Genomic DNA, 25,626 nt, shown 5'->3' with positions numbered 1-25,626 from the left:
GTGAATGGTTGTCTGTGTCTATGTGTCAGCCCTGTGATGACCTGGCGACTTGTCCAGGGTGTACCCCGCCTTTCGCCCGTAGTCAGCTGGGATAGGCTCCAGCTTGCCTGCAACCCTGTAGAACAGGATAAAGCGGCTAGAGATAATGAGATGAGATGCCCAATCAGAATCGTATGAGAAACGCTGCTGATGTCAACTGATTTTTAACCAATCAATGAACAGAACGACAGTCACTGCCGTAATGTAGGATTCACCCAGGCTGTCCGACATTTTTTACAAGCATTCATTCATCATGGCCACTAAACCAAATACCAAACGGCAAAAATATGAATGCAAATAGCAGGTTGCATGGGAGAATGAATTTCCATGGATAAGCAAATGTTCGACCAGCCAGTTACACATTTTAAGGTAAAGATACCTTAAATCAGAATATAACGGACATTTGAGTGTGAAATTAAACTAGTCTTCTGTTCCATTTCAGAAACAAACTGTACAACTTCTAAAGTGTTTAGTGAAATTTTGCATGACAGAGAATTTGTTTGATGAGTGTATTTGAATAGTGTGGTAGCGTCTTAGTGCTATTTTGAATTTATGTTTGAAAGTTTTACAAGTGAATTATCTGGAAAGTGATTGATTTTGATCGAGTTTTGAGGTTTTAAGTGAAAGATTACTAGTGAGTGTATTTTGGTAGGACTGAAATTTTGCATTCGAGTGAATTTCTTTGTGGAGTACACTACCGTTCAAAAGTTTGGGGTCACTTTGAAATTTCCTTATTTTTGAAAGAAAAGCACTGTTCTTTTCAATGAAGATCACTTTAAACTAATCAGAAATACACTCTATCCATTGCTAATATGGTAAATGACTATTCTAGCTGCAAATGTCTGGTTTTTGGTGCAATATCTCCATAGGTGTATAGAGGCCCATTTCCAGCAACTCTCACTCCAGTGTTCTAATGGTACAATGTGTTTGCTCATTGCCTCAGAAGGCTAATGGATGATTAGAAAACCCTTGTACAATCATGTTAGCACAGCTGAAAACAGTTTAGCTCTTTAGAGAAGCTATAAAACTGACCTTCCTTTGAGCAGATCGAGTTTCTGGAGCATCACATTTGTGGGGTCGATTAAATGCTCAAAATGGCCAGAAAAATGTCTTGACTATATTTTCTATTCATTTTACAACTTATGGTGGTAAATAAAAGTGTGAATTTTCATGGAAAACACAAAATTGTCTGGGTGACCCCAAATTTTTGAACGGCAATGTATGTTTTGATAGTATGGTAGTATTTATAGTGCCATTTTAAAATTTTGTTTGAAAACTTTCAAAGTTTGCAAATGAGCAAATTCCTCTGATGCATTCCGACAGGATTTGGATAGTATTTGTATTTCTTTTTAAAAAATCTATTGGAAAGTGTTTAGTGAGAGAGATGCATTTTAGTAGTACTAAGACAGTGCAGTATTTATTTAATTGAGTTGTTACTTTGGTTAAATCTTATTCAAATTTTATTTAATTTATATGAGTGATTCCACGCTTATGGGTACTGAAATGGGGACATGAACTTATTTTTAAAAATTCACCTAAAACCATTTCTTTTTTTACCATCAGGTCACAAAACATGTAATCTTTAATGAATGATATGTTAAAAGATAACTTTAATTTTCTGAGATGTAATAAAAACATATTTATATGCCAAAGTCAAGCCTACGAGTTCCAAAATGATGTCTGTTACATTACTTCTGTTACGATTGTCCATCTCGCGTCTGTTACAAATTAATTACAATCTAGCGATATACCATGTTAATCTTATTGAAAGAATGTGTATGTTTATTCTACTACACATGTTTATTAATTATATTTGCTAAAACATCACCTTCCTATGTTTCAAAAAGTAATTCTACATTGTTAAAATTGAGAATATATATGTCCACAACACTTCTGTTACGTTCTGACTTTGGCATATAAATATGTTTTTATTACATCTCAGAAAATTAAAGTTATCTTTTAACATATCATTCATTAAAGATTACATGTTTTGTGACCTGATGGTAAAAAAAGAAATGGTTTTAGGTGAATTTTTAAAAATAAGTTCATGTCCCCATTTCAGTACCCATAAGCGTGGAATCACTCATATAAGATATTATAGTTCTCTGTATTTTTACATGAGCTTACAGAAGGAAAACACATTTGATGCAATCCAATAATACTTTCATTCACTGTGACTATTTTAAGAAATTATAAGCGTTCTTCTGCAGGGCTTTTCAAAGTGTGGGGCGCGCCCCCCCCCCTGGGGGGCGCCAGAGTTCTTCAGGCGGGGCGCAACGTGAGAGAAAATGAATCGATTTTTAGAGCTACAGGGAGTGAGGAGACAGAGTCTGGGCCAAGCAAAAAAAACAGAGCCTCCAGGATGTTGCGATTTGCAACTTCAGCGCAAATTCAACCAATCCCCGCGAATTCAGGGCGGTGCTGCAATTATATCCAATCACCGCAACTTTCCCGCAAATTTGACCAATCGTTGGCGTCGTCTTGAGGTGACATCGACAAACTACCTTCCACCTTACTTCCGGATGTCTATGTTCAAGAGAAGCAGCATGCGCGCAGTGTTGCTAGATTGGCGGTTTCAAGTGCATTTTGGCGGGTTTTGGACTGGAAAACGTCAGCAGTATCTGGCAACATTGCATGATGTGCAAGTCAGTGTTTCTGTAGGCTTAAATTCTGTTACTGAAAGTGTGTTATGTTTACAGTGAAGGACTGTGTGCACTTTATTATTTTTTTTACTTAATACAAGAAATTAATGGATGCCAACATTTTTGCCAAAATGGTATTTTATTTTCCATTGTTTAGGCAGCTTCAGCATCATACTGTGAGATTCTGTTCAAATTGTTTTTTATAATTATTGTTTAATTTAGTCTTCAGGAGAGACTGCCTGCACACAGTACTAGTATTAATAGTTTTTTTTTCTTACATGAAAGCTGAGGCATTTATATTATATTTTAAGGTAACTTCATGTTGTGCTGTGAGGTTCTCTGCACTTTAACTTTTGAACCAACAGGAGCATTTGGATAAGTAAAGCCTATTTTTCTGCATTTTTGTAGTCCTGGTAATCTTTTATATTGGTAAAGTTGTTTATAGGACCATTTCTCAGTGTCTTTGTTTTTTTAATCAATAGTTTTTCAGTAATAACTTAATATTTAACATATCACTCAATTTTAATCACAAAAAGAGAAAATCGCAACAATTTCTCGCAACTTTCACTTCCTCCCGCAACGTAATCGCAACAAAAACCTAAACACCGCAACTTTCATCGCAATTTTTTTGGAAACCCCCGCAACATCAGACATTTTAGCTCGCAACAATCACAAAAAAGGCCCACGGCATCCTGGGGGACTGGAAAAAGAAGGAAGTATGACCACGATTATTTAAAGTTTGGATTTTCATGGCCTGGATCTGAAGATGCTCCACTGCCACAGTGTTGTCTGCCAAGAGGTGCTAGCTAACGATGCTATGAGATGTTTAAAATGTGTAAAACAAGATGTTTTAAAAAGCACAGATGTTTAAAATGTGAAAAAGAAAAAAATAATGTGTACAACAACCATTTTCTTTTTAAATACGAATGGAACATTAAGTAAAGCAACAACAAAAATTGTAAGGGGGGGGGGCGCTGTTGTTTATTTGCTCTCCGAGGGGAGGCTGACTCTCCCACACTTTGAAACCCCCTGTTCTAAAGCATCACTTGTGTTATTTTCTGTGGGTCTCTGTATGTATACAATATTCAGGCAGGAGATTTTTCAGCTCAAAATCTGATTTAAGACTTCCCTTTCATTGTTATTATATTAAAATTCAAGACGAGTATTATTTCAGATTTTTCACTCTGAGCTCTCTCATGCCTGATACATGAATCCCATGACCTATAGGAATTGATGGAACAATATCAACAATTCAAAAATTGTGGTTTGCAGTTAATTGGGATCCACTGTTTTTATCGTTTCAACCGCGCATCATACCCTCGTCCAATTGAAAATGTCGTTCACGCACTTTTCTCCCCCATGAGAATTTTGAAAAGTTGGCAAGTATGAAATCTAGACCTATAGCCAGTATAAACCCGAACTCTTGTGTTCAACTGCCTGGCTCCGGTTTGGAAATGAGCTAGTACCTCGCCTCTTATTGTGCCCGCCTCATGAAGGAAATGAGCCAATGAGAGTGCGCGGTACACATGATTGACACCCCGCTGTTCAGTCGTCACTGAGCGGATCCAGAAGCAGAGGAGAAGCAGTGAGCCTCCTGACTCGAGACGTCCTCTTGAAATTAGAAGCAACTGGTGTTTTACTTTCACGTTATAGTTGTCACACAATCATGTAGGGAAGGAAATATTGGATTATAAATCGAAATATGGAGTTAAAAACTGTTTATTAACGCGACTCGCTACAAAGCGGTTCTTGGCTGTGTCCCAAACCGCATACTACTGCACTAAACAGGCCAAAAGAACACAGCCCGAACCAGGGCTGAGTGTAAATACTACTCAGTACAGTAGTATTTAGTGTTAATACTAGTTTCATCGGCTTAGGAAGAAACCAGCTGCTTAAAATGCAACGCATTTTATCATGTTTTTTTTTATTATTATTATTTCCAGTCAAAAGCAATTTTACATCCTTGCCATATAAGAGACTTGTTTTTATTTCTGTTTGTAACGCAGTTGGGTTTGTTATGTAGGTCAGGCCAGGCTTAAGCAGCTTTACTGAACCTGCGTCAGCTTAAGCTGACAGGAATTTGAGCAGAGCCCTCCCCTATAGGCGTGGGCCTAATCGAGGCTGGCCTAGTTAAGCCTGATTTTTTTTTTTCTCTTTTTTTCCCACCCCACGATTCTCTGCGTGGTGACTGGCTGTATAACAGAAACTCATACACATAAGTGTTCAAGAGGAAGACAGACAGGAGAAAAACCCAGACAAGAGACTAGTGGGGAAAAGAAGCAGAGCTTCGAGCAACCAGGACCAGCTTAGAACCAAGATGTCTGCTTTGTTTATGACGAGCAGCATGGTAGGAAAGGCGCGCTCTTCAAACTTTACTCTGTCTGAAAAACTGGACCTGCTCCGCCTGGTTCAGCCGCACATCCGGATTTTGGAGGAGCACACGAACAAGCATGCCGTGATTGTGGACAAGAACCGGTGCTGGGAGAACATAGCTGAGCGCTACAACAAACTGGGAGGAGAGAGGCCGCCCCGGACACCTCAGGGGCTCCGGACCCTGTACAAACGACTCAAAGAGAGTGCCAAACAAGAAGTGGTCCAGCGGAGCCATGCCCAGCCTGAGTATCGGGGCAGCATCTCGGAACCAACCAAACGGATCATGGAGATGATCCCACATCTATTTCATGGAGGGGACAAAGAGCACAACATGCTCCAGAGGTGAGGTGAAGTATGCATGTTTGCACACAATATATAAGAAAATGAACATAATACAGTATGTATTGATGAGATTTGCACACATTTGTACCATTGATTGAAACTTAAACCTACGCCTACATTAGTCTTCTGCTTATTAGTCTCAGTTCAAGGACATGTGCATATGATTTTAAACAAATTACCACCAGAGCACATGACATACAGTTGGGGTCATTGGCTTTCAGTTACTTTTTTGAGCGGTTCTTTTTCCATAGCAGAATGATTGTTTATACATCATACCTAATATTTGGTGAAATAAGTTTCTGGAAGAATTCTGGTTGGATATTTGACCACTCTTCTTGGCCGAATTGGTAAAGTTCAATTAAATCTGTATGTTTCCTGGTATAGTCTACATATTCAATTCAAGCCCTGTCAATAACTGCCAGCAGCTGGCGATTTTGCTGCCAATAAATGCTCCATCACCAGCTGCTCACATTGGGTGATGTTTATTTTTAATTTTTTTTTAAAATTGATCCTTATATTTTTATATGATATGCTTTTTTTAAGCACTGATAAAAGTGATCTTTTTAGACAGCAAGAATTGCAGTTGTTGCTATGACAACGGCAATTGTTTACTAGTATCTGTTTCAGTATTGTGCATGCGTTATCTAGCCAAGTTAGATTTACACTCCCATCAAGGTTAAGTCTGTTGCTTCATGTAATTTATTGCCAGTAAAAATCACAAAGTTTGATTAAGATCTTTACTGGCATTGATGAAGTACAAAGTTAAAAAATATCCAAAATGTGAGGTAGTTAACACTGGACAAGTCTTGCAGTGACTGCTATGAGCATATAACCAATTGTTCATGAAATCTGGACCATGTCTTTGATTATTTTTTTTCCAGCTCTAGGATGAAATTTTGAGCTATGATAGACAACAAGCAATACTTTGCTCTATAATATATGGTCCCGCAAATTGTCATCATCTTTCGGCTGCTCCCGTACGTTCAGGGCCGCCACAGTGGATCTGTTCTGCATATTTGATTTGACACAGGTTTTATATCAAATCAAATATTCAGAACAGATCCACTGTGGCGACATCGGATGCCCTTCCTGACACAACCCTCTCCAATCTCTCCAGGCTTGGGACTGGCACTCAGTATGCACTGTTTTGTGCAATCCCAGTGGCTGAGTATTTTACCTAACCTGCATGTCTTTGAAACCGGAGCACCCGGAGGAAACCCATGCAGATACGGGGAGAACATGCAAACCCCACACAGAAAGACCCCCATCGGCTGTGAGGTTTGAACCCAGAACCTTCTTGCTGTGAGGCGACAGTGCTAACCACTGCACCACCGTGCCACCCCAGTCCTGCAAATCCAATATGGGATATCGTATGGGTAGCGAGCGATTCCACATGTGTGTGCGTGTCAGGGTCATAGTAAGGCATGGGCAAGTGGTGACCCTGCCCAGGGGGCAATTGTGGGGGCGCCAAAACTAGCTAATTTGTGGTTGAAGATGTCATTCTAATAGTGTGTGTGTGTGTGTGTGGTCCCAAAGCTGCTTCTCTAACCATTACGCCATGACTGCCCCATGAACTGATTCATCACTGCCCTATCACGTGACCCTTTCTGGGAGAAAGCGAGCGGTATCAGCCATTTATACCAGTATATGTGAATGGTCATGATATGCGTTTTCAGGCGTGTTAGTATGGACGGAGATTATTTCTGATATGGAGCCAAAACGGTTGTCTGGATGGAGATTTTCATTTTAAGATGCCATTTTAAAACTAAAATCTGTTGATGTGGACGTAGCCTAGGTTGTACCTGACTATCTGAACCAGTTTCCTCTGAACTGAGGGTGACAGTTTGGGGCTTCTTCCAGCAGAGTGGCCTGGTAAAGTGGGTACACCTCCCAATAACTTGTGTATATACACGTGCAGTTGTTTAAACTAATGATCTTGGAATCTGCAATTGTTTCAGAATGGCTCCAAGAGATATTCCTGAGTGTAAATCTACGACACTCTTTCTTAGTTCTGCACTGAGCTCCTTGGACTTTCCCATTGACCTGTGTGTTGGTCAATCCAGTGAGTGCTGTCAAGCACACCTTTATGTTGGGACACAGAAGCTACCAGCTATAGTCAGTCATGATCACTAACAGGAAGTTCAGAGGCCTTGGCAAGTTATCACTGAATTAAAATGGAGTATCACTGAATTAAAAAGGAAGTGTGTATATGTATATTTTTTAACCCAAAATAAGTTAACTTGTGCACCAAATTCTTGTTTTTTCCATGTTGTCTCTTGTACAATCATTCTGCCACAGAAAAAGGTAAATCACTGAAAGCCCAACGTTACCATGATGTTCTTGTCTGTGTATGTAAACCTCTGATCGCAACTGTGTGTATAATTCTAAAATATATAATACAAACCCCATTTCCAGAAAAGACGTGATATTTTCCAAAATGCGGTAAAAACAAAAATCTGTGCTTTGGTAATTCATTAGAACCTTTAACTGACAGAAGTACAAAGAAAATATTTTAAGTAGTTTTACTGACCAACTTAATTATATTTTGTAAATATAAGCAAAGTTCGAATTTGATGCCTGCAACACACTCCAAGTTGGGACAGAGGCAAAATAAGACTGAAAAGTTTATAGGAACTTCAAGTGACACCATTTTGGAAGATTGCACAATAAGCAGGTTAATTACTAACATGATTGGGTATAAAAGGAGCATGCACCAAAGGCTGAATCTTTGCAAGCAAGGATGGGTCGTGGCTCACTCCTTTGTGTCAAAATTCATGAGAGAATTATCAGTCAATTAAAAAAAAGAACATGTTTCAATACAAAATTGCAGAGAATTCAGGTCTTTCAAAATTTACAGTCCATAATATCATGAAAAGGTTCAGGGAATTCAGAGACATCTCAGTGCGTAAAGGGCAAGGTCAGAAAGACTGTTGAATGTATGTGACCTTTGAGCCCTCAGGTGGCACTGCCTGAGAAACCGTCATGCTAATGTGGCAAATATAGCCACATGGGCTCGGGAGTACTTCGGAAAACCGTTGTCACTTAACACAGTCTGCTGCTGCATCCAGAAATGCAACCTGAAACTATTATGCAAGGAGGCAGCCATTTATCAATTCTATACAGAAAGCCGCCAATTTCTCTGGGCCCAAACCACTCTCAGATGGACTGAAAGACGAGGGAAACGTGTGCTGTGGTCAGAGGAGTCCACATTTCAGCTTTTCAGGAAAACTGGATGTCAAGTTCCCTGTACCAAAGGTGAACACGACCATCTTGTTTATCAGAGAAAGGTGCAAAAGCCAGCATCTGTGATGGTATCGGGGGCATCAGTGCCCACAGCATGGGTAAGTTGCATGTGTGTGAAGGTACCATTGATGGATTTTAGAGAGAAATTTGTGGCCATCGAGGCAGCGTCTCTTGTCCATGCTTATTTGAGCAGGACAATGCCAGGTTTCATTCTGCACAGGCTACAACAGTGTGGCTTCATAGAAAGAGTGCGTGCGCTTGACTGGCCTGCTGCCAGTCCAGATCTGTCTCCTACTGAGAATGGCGCATGATGAAGAGGCGAATCAGACAACGGTGACCACAAACTGTTGAGCAGCTGAAGTCTTGTATCAAGCAAGAATGGATAAAAATTCCAATTGCAAAACTGCAGCAATTAATATCCTCAGATCCCATACAATTAAAAAGTGTTATTAAAGGAAAGGTGATGTAATATAGTGGTAATAACGCCTCTGTCCCAACATTTTCTGTGTATTGCAGGCATCAAATTCTAACTTCATTTATATTTTAAAAAATACAGTTAAGTTGGTCAATAAAACTATTGAAAATCTTTGCTTTGTACTTTTGTCAGTTAAATAAAGGTTCGAGTGAATTAACAAATCGCAGATTTTTGTTTTTATTGCATTTTGGAAAATATCCCAACTTTTCTGGAAATGGGGTTTGTATAGATGAATGTGATCTGCTGATTTTAAATTGTAACGTGAACGTACTAGTGTCGATTTTTAAAAAATTTTTCCTGTTAGGTTGCAGTACAAGATGAACTCTCCAATCGAGCAACCCGGCAGCAGTTCTCTTCCTGCCATGCCAGACTACACACCTACAGCCAGAGCGGTGAGGGTGGAGTCGGACGATGTCAAACCTCCACCTGAACTCCAAATTGTTGTCCATCATGATTCACCTGTCACATTAACAAGTCCGCACAGTCCAGAACCCATTGCACAGACTGAGAAAGTTGTCGAGGAGGAGGAAGAGGAAGACGATCTAGTCTCTAATGTTTACGCAGCCTCCCTTTCACCTTGCCCGTCCTCTGTGCATCTCCTACCGTCGCCTCCAGCACCTGAGTCCAGACGCAGCCTGTACGAGAGGGGTGGCGTTTTGTTTAGAAACCCTGCACTGGCAGCAGAGTCTTTGCAGATGATGCGGGAGGAGCATGAGCTTTTACTGGCCAATCACAGGAAGCTTGGACAGTATCTAGACGAGAAAAGAGAGGGACTAAAAAGAAAGCAACAGTTGGAGGAGGAGCTCTTGAGGTCAAAGGTCAAAGTGGAGAAACTAAGGGCTGCCCGGCTACGCCATGGACTTCCCCTAGTGTGACAACCGCAAAAATGTATTGTGAACAGAGTAACACTGTTTATGTGTAAAGTTTTACAAAAGACTATTTTATTTGATTTACTACTTGGACAGAAAAAGTAAATGTTTTAAATATCTGTGAATATGAGACAGACATGATTATATTTTGTTGCAATAATAAAGCAGTAATTTTTGGTTTTGTAGTCATGATTATTTTAACTTTCAAGCTTGTTTTCTGATTGGTTGATGCATTTTTGGAATAGTCCTATGTAAGAACTTCACATTGCATGGGATACACAAAGTGCAGGTAAATCGTGTGTAAAATGACTGACTTATAGCATTTTGAAGATCGTGTTTCCCCAGCATTGAAAACTTAAATAGCTTTAAATTAAATTTAAAAAAAAAGGTCGGCCTTGACAGCCTTCTCATAAAACACGCCTTTAATTTTTGTTTATTTATTCATTCCATATAACTTGAGGTTGAATCTTTTGTAAAGGTCAGGGGAGTTTAATATGTATAATGAATACTTGGCTGTCCCAACAACTGCTACAGAGGTGTGTGTGCGTGCGCACGCACATGCTTGTGTACATGCTTCCTATTTTTCAAATGAATGATAACCTTGAGAAATGCTCCCCATTTCCAGTCATTTTACAGTTGCTGCTAATTAACCATTTTTTCATTAATGAGGCTTTGCATGTGTGTTTTAGCACGGTACTACAGTGTAATGTGGTGCAAGTTATCCTCCAGGAAGCACAAGCGCTGGGAAGGTGATGCTGTGCTTGTGGCCACAGGACGCAGCGTTGTCCTCAAAGACATGGAGGGTAGAGATATTGGACGAGGTGAACACACCACTTCACTTCACACATTTACAAATGGTGGTTTAGCGGGGGTGTGGGTGGGTTGCTTAAAGGAGATACGCAGAACGTTTATTTTTAAATACATTTCTGAGTGGATAGTATCTCCACCCTTGACTCTTGTATGCTGCATAAATAGGAATTAAAAATATATATTTTTGAGAGTTAAAATCGACCGCAAAGTTGGCATTCGAGCTGCCCCGCTGAGCCAGCCAGCCCTGAGTGCGTGATGTCACTGCGGTAACCGGTTTTAAGGCTGAGGTCTTTGACAGCTATAGACCAAAGTCATATAAATAAAAATTTATGGTGAACGTAAGAAATACCGTTACCGACTTGCTCAACTAAGACTGATTTGACTTCATTGATTGTGGGTTGACTCTCATTAAAACAGGATAGGTGTTATAACTTATGCAACATACATATACTGTACATGCATGCACTTTCACTGATAAAATGTAAAAGGCTAATTAAATAATCAGATGAACTGAGACAATCGCATTCTGAAACAAATTAAATAATCTTATACCGGTAACTTAAACACACAATACAAGTTACATGTATTAATCTAAATGCAGGTAAACAACGTGTTTGTTGTTTTGTATCCAAATGAGAGTCGGAGCTTCCCCGTCTGTGTTCTCACTTCTTGAAGGCCGAGCTTGTGGCCGAATTTTTTTTTTTTTAAACAATCTGACTTTCAGTTGTTCATTCAGTTCTCCATTCATTCGCTTCTTCCACGTAAGGGTGAGATGGCAGCAATATCCAGTGAAGAAATCAGACAGCTGCTCCACTCATTTTCTCCATACTGAGTACTCCGCCATTACTGCTCAGCTCAGGCAATTACTAAAACCCGGGACGGGACGGAACGTCACCGGTTTTAGCAACAACTGCTGGGAGGTCACTGCCCGAACGATATGTCCCGCCCCGTTCCGTCCCCGGTTTTACCAACAACCCTTGGCTCACGCTCCGGGAGAACTGGTGCAACTGAACTTTCCTTTTAATAAATAAATAAAATAAATACTTTCCTTTTCTTGTAGTTTTATTTAATTGTTGGTACTGCACCCTCTTTCAATACGGGCTTATAGCCAACGCTCCTCAACAGATCAGCAGTCTCATACGAGTCTTCAGTAAAATGTACAGAGCAGAGGAGAGACCACTTCGTAGCCGCCCAATGTGCCCGTGAACAACTTGCAAAACGCATCCAAATCTTTGCAGTTTGAACATTCTTGGGCCGTGAATGCAACGTAAATCCACCTTTTGTCGTGTTCTACGTGGCATGGTGATAAATTAGCTCAAAATGGAGGATCGGAGTTGCAGTCAGCTCTGTGTTTTAGTATAGCGGAAATGGCGATGAGACCGATAGACTTCCTGCTGTGACGTTATGGACGTCAAGGTCATTCACTCAGACCGCTACCTATAGACCCCTTTCACTGACGTCACCCGAAACCGGAAGTAAACAGACCCTGCACCATTTTGGAAGACCAACAAACTCGTGATTAGGGGGAAATAACAGCAGCGGTATATGAACCCACGAGAATAAAGTGGAGTGGCAAATGACTTAAACAAACAAATCTGAGCTGTTTTATTTATTATTTATTGGCCCAACAGTAGACTTGAAAGAAACCTGTGTGAGACTTGGCAAAAAACTGTGGATATAATGGATAAGTCTGTGCATGATCTGCGGACACTTTGAGGTAAGCAAACGCAAGAAATTCAGATTTAAAACATGCTAAAGTGGCCCCAAGTTGATAACTGTATGAGGAGCAAGCCTCCCAGACTTCTACAATTTAATAATAATAATTATTTAGGATGGTTTGGGGCTTGCTCGCTGCTGCCAGGTTGGTTGTTGAGTAGCCTGACTGTTTTTTTCTTGCGTGTGGTATCATTGTTGACGCGAGGTTGTTTTTTGAACATGCCAATGCGGACACGATTTCCCCTGATGAGTTATGACTTCAGACGCGATGCATGTGTGGAGGTGTGGAGTCCGCGTGATATGTGCGTAAGATAGGCTTCTCATGTGTTTGGAGATCCGCGCTCCGAGGCAAGCGCCCCCCCCAAGGGAAAAAAAGGGACCCCCCGAAAATATCGGCATAGTTCGAACACTGAGTGTAGGCACTGGGTGTAAACAACAAATAGTTTACAATGTCTGGGTAGCAAACAGATGGCAGAATTGGTGTCCGGTCCTCCTTATGTTTCCATTCTCCCTTGCCCCGAGTCTTATCATATGGGTCAAACCCATCAATCACAGCCAGTTTCTCCACATACCGTGCCCTTTCTGCAGCTGGTAATGTACTCACATAACCCGAATTATCATCCATCGTGTCACTTTACTCTCGCTCGTACTTTGTTTTATATTGTGAGTGCATGTACTTGGTCTTCCAATATGGCGCCTAACAAAATCTCGCGGCGTGGTGACGTCATGTGAAAGGGGTCTATATGAATCACTTTAATTGTAAAAATTACTATATTAGATTTGTTAATGCTTAAAACCATTCCTGTGCCATTCTTGAGGTCTCAAGGCATTTATAAACGAAAGTGAGGCCATGGTTCTGCGTATATGCTTTAAAGGACTAGCTTCTGCCCTTGCACTGAAATTGGATCTAGCGTGAAGTTCAAAAATCTTTTTCTTATGCTTCATCTTGTGAGTTGCTCAGACTCTGTAATGAAAGATGCAGTCACGTAGCTATACTGGGCATGACAAATGATTCATTGATTCATTTTCAGTAACTGCTTTATCCTGGTAAGGGTCACATTGGATCCAGGGCCTATCCGGTGGACATGAAGTAGAAATACACCCTGGATGAATTCCCAGTCCATCACACAGCACCATGCATACACACAGTCACACCTAGGGCCAACTTGACATAGCCGATTCACCTACCAGCTTGTTTTTGAGAGGTTGCTTTTCTTTATGTAGTGCCCTTTTTCACACTCAGTGTTCCTTTACAATTTTACAGTTGCAGAGATAATTTGGTGCGCTTCTGAGGCTGCCCTGAGCTTTTCTTTGTAATATATTAAGCTACCAACACAAGTCAATGAAGCAAAGTTGTACATTTACTTTTCTCAGGAGCAGTTGTAGAGCTGCAACTTAATTTGTGTGACTGTGTATTTAAGGGTCGGGTTACAAAGCATCTGAGCTGGAGAGTCTGTGTGAGGGCCAGACTTTAATGGTAGGAGGGAAGCAGATTGAGGTCATGGGGATCATCTCAGATGAAGACTACGCTAAGGGACGATGTTTTCAAGATGCCATTGCGGAGGTTCCTCGAGAGACGACTGCTAAAGCACCAGTGAGACATCGGACACCTCAGCTGGCCAAACCCTTTGCCAGACCAGCAGTGAAGGATGTAACTGGGAGAGCACCCAAACCTGAGGGACCTGTCTACAAGCCCAGACATGACCCTAATAGCCCAGGTACGTAACTGGCCTTGTATCTGTAACTTGCAAGTGAAAGCAGAAATAACATCAAGTACTATTCCTCTACTAAAAGTCTAGTAGCAGAACAAATCAAATAAAAGCAAATCAATCTATTTTGATTGTTTACATTAAATGCTGAGGGCGGCACGGTGGTGTAGTGGTTAGCGCTGTTGCCTCACAGCAAGAAGGTTCTGGGTTCGAGCCCCGTGGCCGGCGAGGGCCTTTCTGTGCGGAGTTTGCATGTTCTCCCCGTGTCCGCGTGGGTTTCCTCCGGGTGCTCCGGTTTCCCCCACAGTCCAAAGACATGCAGGTTAGGTTAACTGGTGACTCTAAATTGACCGTAGGTGTGAATGTGAGTGTGAATGGTTGTCTGTGTCTATGTGTCAGCCCTGTGATGACCTGGCGACTTGTCCAGGGTGTACCCCGCCTTTCGCCCGTAGTCAGCTGGGATAGGCTCCAGCTTGCCTGCGACCCTGTAGAACAGGATAAAGCGGCTAGAGATAATGAGATGAGATGAGACATTAAATGCTTTCTTTCTCAATTCTGAGTGGTCAAAACTCAAATAGTTAAACAATCTACTTGTACTAGCTAATGAACTCGTGTGCAATTGTGTAATTATCCAATCAGCCATGAGACATCATGTGTCCGAAGCACAGTGCATGAAATCATGTGCATGCAGTTAATATTCACATCAAACATCAGACTGAGGAAAAACTGTGATCTCGGCAACTTTGACAGTGGCATGGGTGATGGTTTAAGTATTTCAGAAACTGCTGATCATCTGACACTTTCATGCACAACAGTCTCTAGAGTTTACAGAACACAGAGTGCACAAAGTGCAAAAATATCCAGTGAGCACCAGTTCCTTAGGCAGAAAAGTGTTGATGAAAGAGCTTGGAGGAAACTAGCCAGACTGATTCAAGCTAACAGGAAGGCTACAGTAACTTAAATAACCACTCTTTACAACCATAGTGAGTAGAAAAGCACATCAGAAAGCACATTGAACCTTGAGGTGGCTGGGCTTCAGCACCAGAAGACACTTCGGGTTCTACTCCTGTCAGCCAAGAAGAAGAATCTGAGGATACAGTGGACACAGACTGACAACCCGGAACATTGAAGATTGGAAAAAGGCCAGGTGAAATTTTTCCAATCTTCAACTTGGATTTCAAGACTGGATGCAAGGTTTATATTAATGTCATGGTTCTAATATGTTATTGTTGCTATAGTAACAATTTACACAGGGGTTTGTATGGCAGATGTTCCATATCAGTGTATTAAAAATCACTGACATGATGCACTTTGGAACAGTCAGAGGTGAAAGTCTTCAGGATGGAGGGCTTTGTAATTATTCGGGAGCAATACAAGCTGCCTTTTTTGGCTTAATTAACATCAATGTTAAAAGACTTAAGCAATAACAGGAACTAACTTGTTTTGTGGACATTTTGCAATATTAAGTATGTAATAACTATAAATGAATAAAATGTCATTCTATAATGAATAAAAATGTAATCATGTGGAATTCCTTTGGTATAAGAGGCATTAAGCAAGATAACGCTGCTCTCATACTCTCCTTAATGTGCTTGATCAGAACTTGATCCTGATAGGCTCTTCTATTTCATGATGCATTAATACTACCCTGTCGTGCAGTTTGTCAGGTTTTTTTTTTATTTAACTACCCTGTGTTTTTCTTAAAATAATGCATCAAATCCACAATGCAGTATTTTCACACTTAATATTTAGGTCATTCAGCAACATATCAGTATTAAAGTATTTTATAAAGTATACAGTGGTGCTTGAAAGTTTGTGAACCCCTTAGAATTGTCTATATTTCTGCATAAATATGACCTAAAACATCATCAGATTTTCACACAAGTCCTAAAAGTAGATAAAGAGAACCCAGTTAAACAAATGAGACAAAAATATTATACTTGGTCATTTATTTATTGAGAAAAATGATCCAATATTACATATCTGTGAGTTAGACTGGTACCAAAATCCAGAATTGTGACACCCAAAGGCATTTTTGAGACAAAGTCGGCAAACAGTCTTATTTTGTCAATTTGGGTGTGCCGAATTCAAATCTGCAATATGCCGAGCTCTATCTGACCTCTGTTGACCTCTAGAGGTCATTGAACTTTGGGCCTGTAAACGTCTCAGCTGAACCCAGTTTCTCAGCTTTCTAAGGAATTAAATGTACTAAAATGATTAATGAAGTTAGCAAATGGCCTTGTTTGTTAAATGTTTGGGTGCTGAATTCATTTTTCATTTGTAAAACGACATATGACCTCTGAACGGCATTTTTAAACTGACTTTACTCCCCCAAAAAGAATATGAACAGACAAAAAACAAATAGAAAGGAACAAATACAACATTAAATGCCAGTCCATGTACATGTGACTCACTTTTCACAATGAGAATGCCTAGGCGATCACCTTACATAACACTGCATTACATTTAGCGGTTATTGTTTATACAAAGCTACTGACAAAAGGACAGATTCAGCAGCATACAAAATGTGGGGGCATACAGGGTATACAGGTTAATCAGGGTTAGTATATATGAGAGTTTTTTTCTTTGTTGTTTGTTTTGTTTTAAACGGGGTAAAGCCTTTACAAAAAACAAAGAAAAAAACTCTCATATATACTAACCCTGATTAACCTGTATACCCTGTATGCCCCCACATTTTGTATGCTGCTGAATCTGTCCTTTTTTCAGTAGCTTTGTATAAACAATAACCGCTAAATGTAATGCAATGTTATGTAAGGTGATCGCCGAGGCATTCTCATTGTGAAAAGTGAGTCACATGTACATGGACTGGCATTTAATGTTGTATTTGTTCCTTTCTATTTGTTTTTTGTCTGTTCATATTCTTTTTGGGGGAGTAAAGTCAGTTTAAAAATGCCGTTAAATGCATAGGCCTAAAGGCCAAGTTTAATGACCTTGAGGTTATCAGAGGTCATATGTCGTTTTACAAATGAAAAATGAATTCAGCACCCAAATATTTAACAAACAAGGGCATTTGCTAACTTCATTAATCATTTTAGTACATTTCATTCCTTAGAAAGCTGAGAAACTGGGTTCAGCTGAGAAGTTTACAGGCCCAAAGTTCAATGACCTCTAGAGGTCAACAGAGGTCAGATAGAGCTCGGCATATTGCAGATTTGAATTCGGCACACCCAAATTGACAAAATAAGACTGTTTGCCGACTTTGTCTCAAAAATGCCTTTAACTTTTTTTAATTTTGGTACCAGTCTAAGTGGCAAAAGTATGTGAACCTCTAGGATTAGCAGCTAATTTGAAGGTGCAGTTAGAGTCAAGTGTTTTCAATCAATGGGATGACAATCAGGTGTGAGTGGGCACCCTGTTTTATTTAAAGAACAGGGATCTATCAAAGTCTGATCTTCACAACACATGTTTGTGGAAATGTATCATGGCACGAACAAAGGAGATTTCTGAGGACCTCAGAAAAAGCGTTGTTGGTGCTCATCAGGCTGGAAAAGGTTACAAAACCATCTCTAAAGAGTTTGGACTCCATCGATCCACAGTCAGACAGATTGTGTACAAATGGAGGAAATTCAAGACCATTGTTACCCTCCCCAGGAGTGGTCAACCAACAAAGATCACTCTAAGAGCAAGGTGTGTAATAGTCAGCGAGGTCACAAAGGACCCCAGGGTAACTTCTAAGCAACTGAAGGCCTTTCTCACATTGGCTAATGTTCATGAGTCCACCATCAGGAGAACACTGAACAACAATGGTGTACATGGCAGGGTTGCAAGGAGAAAGCCACTGCTCTCCAAAAAGAACACTGCTGCTCGTCTGCAGTTTGCTAAAGATCACGTGGACAAGCCAGAAGGCTATTGGAAAAATGTTTTGTGGACGGATGAGTCCAAAATATAACTTTTTGGTTTAAACGAGAAGCGTTATGTTTGGAGAAAGGAAAATGCTGCATTCCAGCATAAGAACCTTATCCCATCTGTGAAACATGGTGGTGGTAGTATCATGGTTTGGGCCTGCTTTGATGCATCTGGGCCAGGATGGCTTGCCGTCGTTGATGGAACAATGAATTCTGAATTATACCAGTGAATTCTAAAGGAAAATGTCAGGACACCTGTCCATGAACTGAATCTCAAGAGAAGGTGGGTCATGCAGCAAGACAAGGACCCTAAGCACACAAGTCGTTCTACTAAAGAATGGTTAAAGAACAATAAAGTTCATGTTTTGGAATGGCCAAGTCAAAGTCCTGACCTTAATCCAATCGAAATGTTGTGGAAGGACCTGAAGTGAGCAGTTCATGTGAGGAAACCCACCAACATCCCAGAGTTGAAGCTGTTCTGTATGGAGGAATGGGCTAAAATTCCTCCAAGTCGGTGTGCAGGACTGGTCAACAGTTACCGGAATCGTTTAGTTGCAGTTATTGCTGCACAAGGGGGTCACACCAGATACTGAAAGCAAAGGTTCACATACTTTTGCCACTCACAGATATGTAATATTGGATCATTTTCCTCAATAAATAAATGACCAAGTATAATATTTTTGTCTCATTTGTTTAACTGGGTTCTCTTTATCTACTTTTAGGACTTGTGTGAAAATCTGATGATGTTTTAGGTCATATTTATGCAGAAATATAGAAAATTCTAAAGAGTTCACAAACTTTCAAGCAGCACTGTATAGTGACTTGTTAGAATTAAGCTTGTGTTAAATAAATGCACTGGAGTCAAACTATCAAACTTTTAACGGAAGTTTTGTCAATGTAAAAAAAAAAAGTAGAAATATTAAAAATGGTTCCTACACCTAGCACTTTACATATTTTTAATATTTAAAAGTAAATTGTTAATAATAACTGACTCTTGGAGTTTCTCTAATCAGGAGCCGTTGTGATGCCCCGGCCCTCAGCCAATCACCAATGGCTTTGTAATAAAAATGGACTCCCATTAGTGGACGTGGTTGTGGACCCTCATCTAACAAATCATCTACGACCACATCAGAGGGAGGGTGTGGTCTTCTTATATGAATGCCTCATGGGAATTAGGTAGGATACTTTTTCTCTTTTTTTCCACACTGTTATGTAAAAAAAAAAACACTTTATAGACCTTTTTCCATAATTACAGATTTGTGGCAAGGTTTAGCCTGGAAACAGAATCTGCTTGTCCTAGGTGCCCAAGTTACTAATATGTCTATCACTGCATGGTTTAAGGGAAGGTGATGGCAAGCAAGTGGTAGAAGATAGAAGACTGAAAAACATTAAGATTAATGTCATCTGTAAAAGAGACCTGCTTTGTAACGAGTGTGTATCACTATGTTCGATTTAGGAGAAACTGTCTGAAAGCACTGGTATATACAGATGAGCCAAAATATTATGACCACTCACAGATGAAGTTAACCATTGATCAGCTCATAACAACGAGATGCAATTCACATTATTTGTGAATGAATGGTTTGAGGAACATGGTGAAGAGTTCAAATCCAGTCTGCAGCAGGTCCACCTCACAACTTACCGGACTTATAGGATCTGCTGCTAAGCTCTTGGTGCTTGATACCACAGGGCTCCTTCAGAGGTCTTGTAGAATCCATGCCTTGGCAGGTTGGAGCTGTTTTGGCAGCATGAGTAGGACCAACAGCATATTAGACAGGTGGTTATCATGTTTTGGCTCATCTGTGTATTTTGCTAATTTTGTTGTTAAAGTCTAAGGAAAGCATTGAAGTAATCAAATGATAATGTTGTCTGGGAAGGTTGAATATTATTTTTATTTTAATTTTTTTTATAATATAGACTGGTACCAAAATCCAGAATTGTGACACCCAAAGGCATTTTTGAGACGAAGTCGGCAAACAGTCTTATTTTGTCAATTTGGGTGTGCCGAATTCAAATCTGCAATATGCCGAGCTCTATCTGACCTCTGTTGACCTCTAGAGGTCATTGAACTTTGGGCCTGTAAACGTCTCAGCTGAATCCAGTTTCTCAGCTTTCTAAGGAATGAAATGTACTAAAATGATTAATGAAGTTAGCAAATGGCCTTGTTTGTTAAATGTTTGGGTGCTGAATTCATTTTTCATTTGTAAAACGACATATGACCTCTGATAACCTCAAGGTCATTAAACTTGGCCTATAGGCCTATGCATTTAACGGCATTTTTTAAACTGACTTTACTCCCCCAAAAAGAATATGAACAGACAAAAAACAAATAGAAAGGAACAAATGTACATGGACTGGCATTTAATGTTGTATTTGTTCCTTTCTATTTGTTTTTTGTCTGTTCATATTCTTTTTGGGGGAGTAAAGTCAGTTTAAAAATGCCGTTAAATGCATAGGCCAAGTTTAATGACCTTGAGGTTATCAGAGGTCATATGTCGTTTTACAAATGAAAAATGAATTCAGCACCCAAACATTTAACAAACAAGGCCATTTGCTAACTTCATTAATCATTTTAGTACATTTAATTCCTTAGAAAGCTGAGAAACTGGGTTCAGCTGAGACGTTTACAGGCCCAAAGTTCAATGACCTCTAGAGGTCAACAGAGGTCAGATAGAGCTCGGCATATTGCAGATTTGAATTCGGCACACCCAAATTGACAAAATAAGACTGTTTGCTGACTTTGTCTCAAAAATGCCTTTAACTCCTTAAATAAGCACTTTTTTGAATTTTGGTACCAGTCTAATAGTGAAGAGGTCTATTACCAAATAACTTGGCACTCTTGACCTGTATCTGATTTTGATTTTCTGCTTTGTACTGCTGCCACATGATTAGCTGATGACAACCCCAAACCAGAAAAAGTTGGGCCGGTATGGAAAATGCAAATAAAAAAAGAAACCAGTGATTTCTAACTTGACTTTGACTTGTATTTCATTTCATACAGTATTTACCCAAGATATTTAATGTTTTCTCTGGTTAACTCGATTTCATTTGTTAATATGCATCCATTCTTGTGTTTCAGGCCTGTAATACATTCCAAAAAATATTGTTACGAGGCAATTTAGGGCTAGTAATGAAGTAAAACAATTGAATAATGATGTAATTTGAAACAGATGATTGTAATCATGATTTCATTTCATGAAATCAGTATCCAGGAAAGGACTAGTCTTTGAGGAGCCAAGATGGGGCTGAGGATCTCCAGTTTGTAAAGAAATGTGTGAGAATTTATTGAAATGTTTAAAAACAGTGTTCCTCAAAGAAAGATACGAAGGGATTTGGATATTTCACCCTCTATGCTGCATAATATTAAACGATTCAAGGAATATGCAGGAATTTTGGCGTGTAAAGGGCAAGGGCACAAGCCAAAGCTGAACACCTGTGATCTCCGATCCCTCAGATGGACTGCATCAAGAACCGTCGTTCATCTATCGCTGATATAACGACATGGGCTTAGGATTACTTTGGCAAACCTTTGTCAAGTGCTACAATATGAAATTACATTCACAAATACCACAGAAGCGCTGCTGATGTCTCTGGGCTCAGATGCATCTAGGATGGACCATCACACAGGAAATGTGTATTGTGGTCAGACGAATCAGTATTCCAGGCCTTTTTTTTTTTTAAAGGACTGTTACTAAGCAACAAATCTAGAAGCCAGGGTACGTCATGGTATGGGGTTGTTTCAGTGCCCTTGGCAAAGGTAACCTACACATCTGTGACGGCAACATTAATGCAGAAAAGTACACTGAGATTTTAGAGCCACACGCTGCCTTCAAGACGACATCTTTTCCAGAGATATTTCAGCAAGACCACATTCTGCATACGTTACAAAGGCATGGCTGTGGAAGAAGAGGGTGCCTGTCGCCTCTGTCCCCAGTAGAGAATTTTGAAATGAAAAATATGACAAGGACGACCTCATACTGTTGCACCCTTTAAGACCTGTTTGCAGGAAGAATGAGACAAACTAACACCTGAAACGCTTCATCACTTGGTATCTTCAGTCTCTAAACATCCTTAAGTGTTGTGAGAAGGAATGGCAACATTGCAATGTGGTAAATGCTTTACCATCCCAACATTTTTTTGAAATGTGTTGCAAGAATCAAAATTGAAAAATGTTGGAAAAAAAAACAATAAAATATTTATGAGGTAAAACTTCAAATAATGTGCTGTTGTATTGGTTTGAGTGTAGTATTGGTCAAAGATTATTTACAAATTATTGTTTTCAGTTTCAATTTCAACATGCCATCCCAACATTTCCTGATTTGGGGTTGTAGATAATCTCACAAATGTTCGTGTGTACGGTACAACCCCAGTTCCAAAAAAGTTGGGACGTTGTGTAAGCTGTAAATAAAAACAGAATGTGATAATTTGCAAATCATGGAAATCCTTTATTTCACTGAAAATAGTACAAAGACAACATAGCAGATGTTGGAACTGAGAAATGTTATTGTTTTTTGGAAAATATATGCTCATTTTGAATTTAATACCAGCAACACATTTCAAAAAATTGGGACAGGGGCATGTTTACCACTGTGTTGCATCACCTCTACTTTTAACAACACTCTGTAAACATTTGGGAACTGAGGAGACCAACTGCTGTAGTTTTGAAAGACAAATGTCCCATTCTTGCCTGATATACAGTTTCAGTTGCTCATGTTTGGGGTCTCCTTTGTCGTATTTTGCGCTTCATATTGTGCCAAATGTTTTAAATGGGAGACAGATCTGGACTGCAGGCAGGCCAGTTTAGCACCTGGACTCTTTTACTACGGAGCCATGCAGTTTTAATATGTGCAGAAAGTAGTTTGTCGTTGTCTTGCTGAAAGAAGGAAGGCCTTCCCTGAAAAAGATTTTGTCTGAATGGCAGCATATTGCTTTGAAACATGTATATATCATTCAGCATCAATGAAACCTTCCCAGATGTACAAGCTACCCATGTCATGTGCACTAATGCACCTTCATACGATCACAGATGCTGGCTTTTGAACTGTGCACTGATGACAAGCCAGATGGTCCCTCTCCTCTTTAGCCTGGAGGACATGATGTCTAGGATTTCTAAAAATAATTTCTAATTTTGATTCGTCAGACCTTGGGACAATTTTCCACTTCGCCTCAGTCCATCATAAAAGAGCTTGGGCCCAGAGAAGGTGGCAGTGTTTCTGGATATTGTGTATATATGGTTTTAACTTGCATCTGTGGATGCAGTAATGAACTGTTTTCACAGACGATGGTTTTCTGAAGTGTTCCTGAGCCCATACAGTGATTTCCACTACAGACATGTCTGCTTTTAATACAGTGTCACCTGAGGGCCTGAAGATCACAGGCATCCAATGTCAGTTTTCAGCCTTGTTTCTTGCATACAGAGATTTCTCCAGATTCTCTCAACCTTTCAATGATATTATGTACCATAGATGATGTGATCCCCAAATTCTTTGCAGTTTTACATTGAGGAACGTTATTCTTAAATTGTTGCACTGTTTGCCCATGCAGTCTTTCGCAGAGTGGTGAACCCCTTGCCATCTTTACTTCTGAGAGACTCCGTCTCTCTGAGATGCACTTTTTATACCCAATCATGTTACTGACCTGTTGCCAGTTAACCAAATTAGGTTTTTTTAAGCATTACACAATTTTGTCAGTCTTTTGTTGCCCCGTCCCAACTTTTTTGAAATATGTTGCTGACATCAAATTCAAAATGAGCATATATTTTTCAAGAAACAACAACATTTCTCAGTTTCAACATTTGATATATTGTCTTTATACTATTTTCAATGAAATGTAGGTTTTTCATGTCTTTCAAATCTTCACATTCTGTTATTATTTATGTTTTGCACAGTGTCCCAACTTTTTTGGAATTGGGGTTGTATTTATTATGTATTTTTTTTCTGTGTAGTACTACAGTGGGTCAGTGTGTGTGTGTGTGTGTGTGTGTGCACGTGTTGCAGGTTGGCTGGCCGCTATGGAGCCATTTTAGCAGATGAGATGGGTTTGGGGAAGACACTGCAATGTGTGTGTGTGCTGTGGACTCTACTGAAGCAGGGGCCTTATGGTGGGCGAGCCGTAGTGAAGAGAGGGTTGGTGGTTTGCCCTGGTAGCCTGGTGAAAAACTGGGCTATTGAATTCAACAAATGGCTCGGCAGAGAGAGGATCAACGTATACACTGTGGACCAGGTTTGTTTTAATGTATGTGTTTTTGTACTTATGTCCTTCGCAGTCAAAAGTGTGTTTATGTCTATTCTGGACTGTGATTTTATTTAATTACAGTAATTCACAAGCCAGTGGATATACCTCATGTACATGTGCATGTTGTTTTTTTCCACAGGACAACCGTGTGGAGGATTTTATATCCTGTCCCCGGTCTCCTGTGATGGTGATCAGTTATGAGATGCTACTGCGCTCTATAGACACTTTAAAGAAGCTGGAGTTTGGTCTGGTCATCTGTGATGAGGGCCATCGGCTTAAAAACAGCAATATTAAGACAGCCAGTGCTCTCTCAGCCTTGGCCTGCGAACGTCGGGTAATACTTACAGGTCAGTCACACATGCCCACAAACACGCTACTTTCCCCACACTCCTGTTTTCTGCTGAGTTTGTATTTAGCTAGAAATGATTAGAAATGGGGGGACAAAAATCGATCACAAAAATGCATTTGACTAAACCAGAATACACGGTATGCCCGTTGTATAGCTCTGCTGTCTCACATTTCAGGGTTACTGGTTCAATCCTGAGCTCAGGTTACTGTCTTTGAGGAGTTTCTCTGAGTATGGTCTCATCATGTCTGTGTGGGGTTCTCACATATTCTCTGGTTTGATTCCTTCTCCAAAAAAACATTCCAGTTAGCCTAAATTACCCTCGGTATGAATGTGTGTACCAGTGGTGAACATTACTATTAGGCTATGTTCACACTGCAGGCTGAAGTGACTCAAATCCGATCTTTTCGCCCATATGTGACCTGTATCCGATCTTTTATTGACAATATGAACGACACAGATCCGATTTTTTCAAATCCGACCCAGGCCGTTTGGATATGTGGTCCTAATTCCGATTCCTATCCGCTCTTTTCATATGCGACTTCAGTCTGAACCGCCAGGTCGCATTCATCCGACTTACACGTCATCAACAAGCCACAAACGTCACTATTCTGCGCTGAAGTAGGCGGCGGGTCTCTCAAAAAAAGTTACAACAACATGGCGCATAATCACGGGCGCAGATAGAGGGTGGGACTCGTCCCACCCAGATTTAAATTCACCTCGTTTGGTCCCCCCCACTTATAGGGAGGAAAAACGTCTATGCTGTCTTTCTTTGTATAAGGCAAACCTCACGGAAAAATCAAAAGACTAATTACCATTCGGTTTATTGAGGTGCACGGCAGTGTATACATAGTTGCAACAACTCACATAAAACAAAACAAAGACTGATATTCGGTTGGTTGAGCTGCGCAGACTGCGCAGGTTGCGAGCTCGAGCTTGGTTGCTATGGTTACTAACAACAA

General features: G+C 40.1%; 1 protein-coding gene across 1 annotated transcript in view; it reads left to right on the top strand.

Moving 5' to 3' along the window:
* rad54b (RAD54 homolog B) overlaps positions 1–25,626 on the top strand; it is a 68,103-nt gene that overhangs the window by 23,735 nt on the left and 18,742 nt on the right. The window contains exons 4-8 of the mRNA XM_060900598.1: positions 10,673–10,804; positions 13,931–14,227; positions 19,098–19,260; positions 24,081–24,306; positions 24,458–24,665. Coding sequence (XP_060756581.1) covers positions 10,673–10,804; positions 13,931–14,227; positions 19,098–19,260; positions 24,081–24,306; positions 24,458–24,665 — 1,026 coding nt within the window. The remainder of the gene's footprint in view (positions 1–10,672; positions 10,805–13,930; positions 14,228–19,097; positions 19,261–24,080; positions 24,307–24,457; positions 24,666–25,626) is intronic.

Source organism: Neoarius graeffei, chromosome 19 (assembly GCF_027579695.1).
Source record: "Neoarius graeffei isolate fNeoGra1 chromosome 19, fNeoGra1.pri, whole genome shotgun sequence".
Classification (NCBI taxonomy): domain Eukaryota; kingdom Metazoa; phylum Chordata; class Actinopteri; order Siluriformes; family Ariidae; genus Neoarius; species Neoarius graeffei.
The sequence above is the reverse complement of the archived record's forward strand: the minus strand, read 5'-3'. Positions and strand labels throughout refer to the sequence as shown.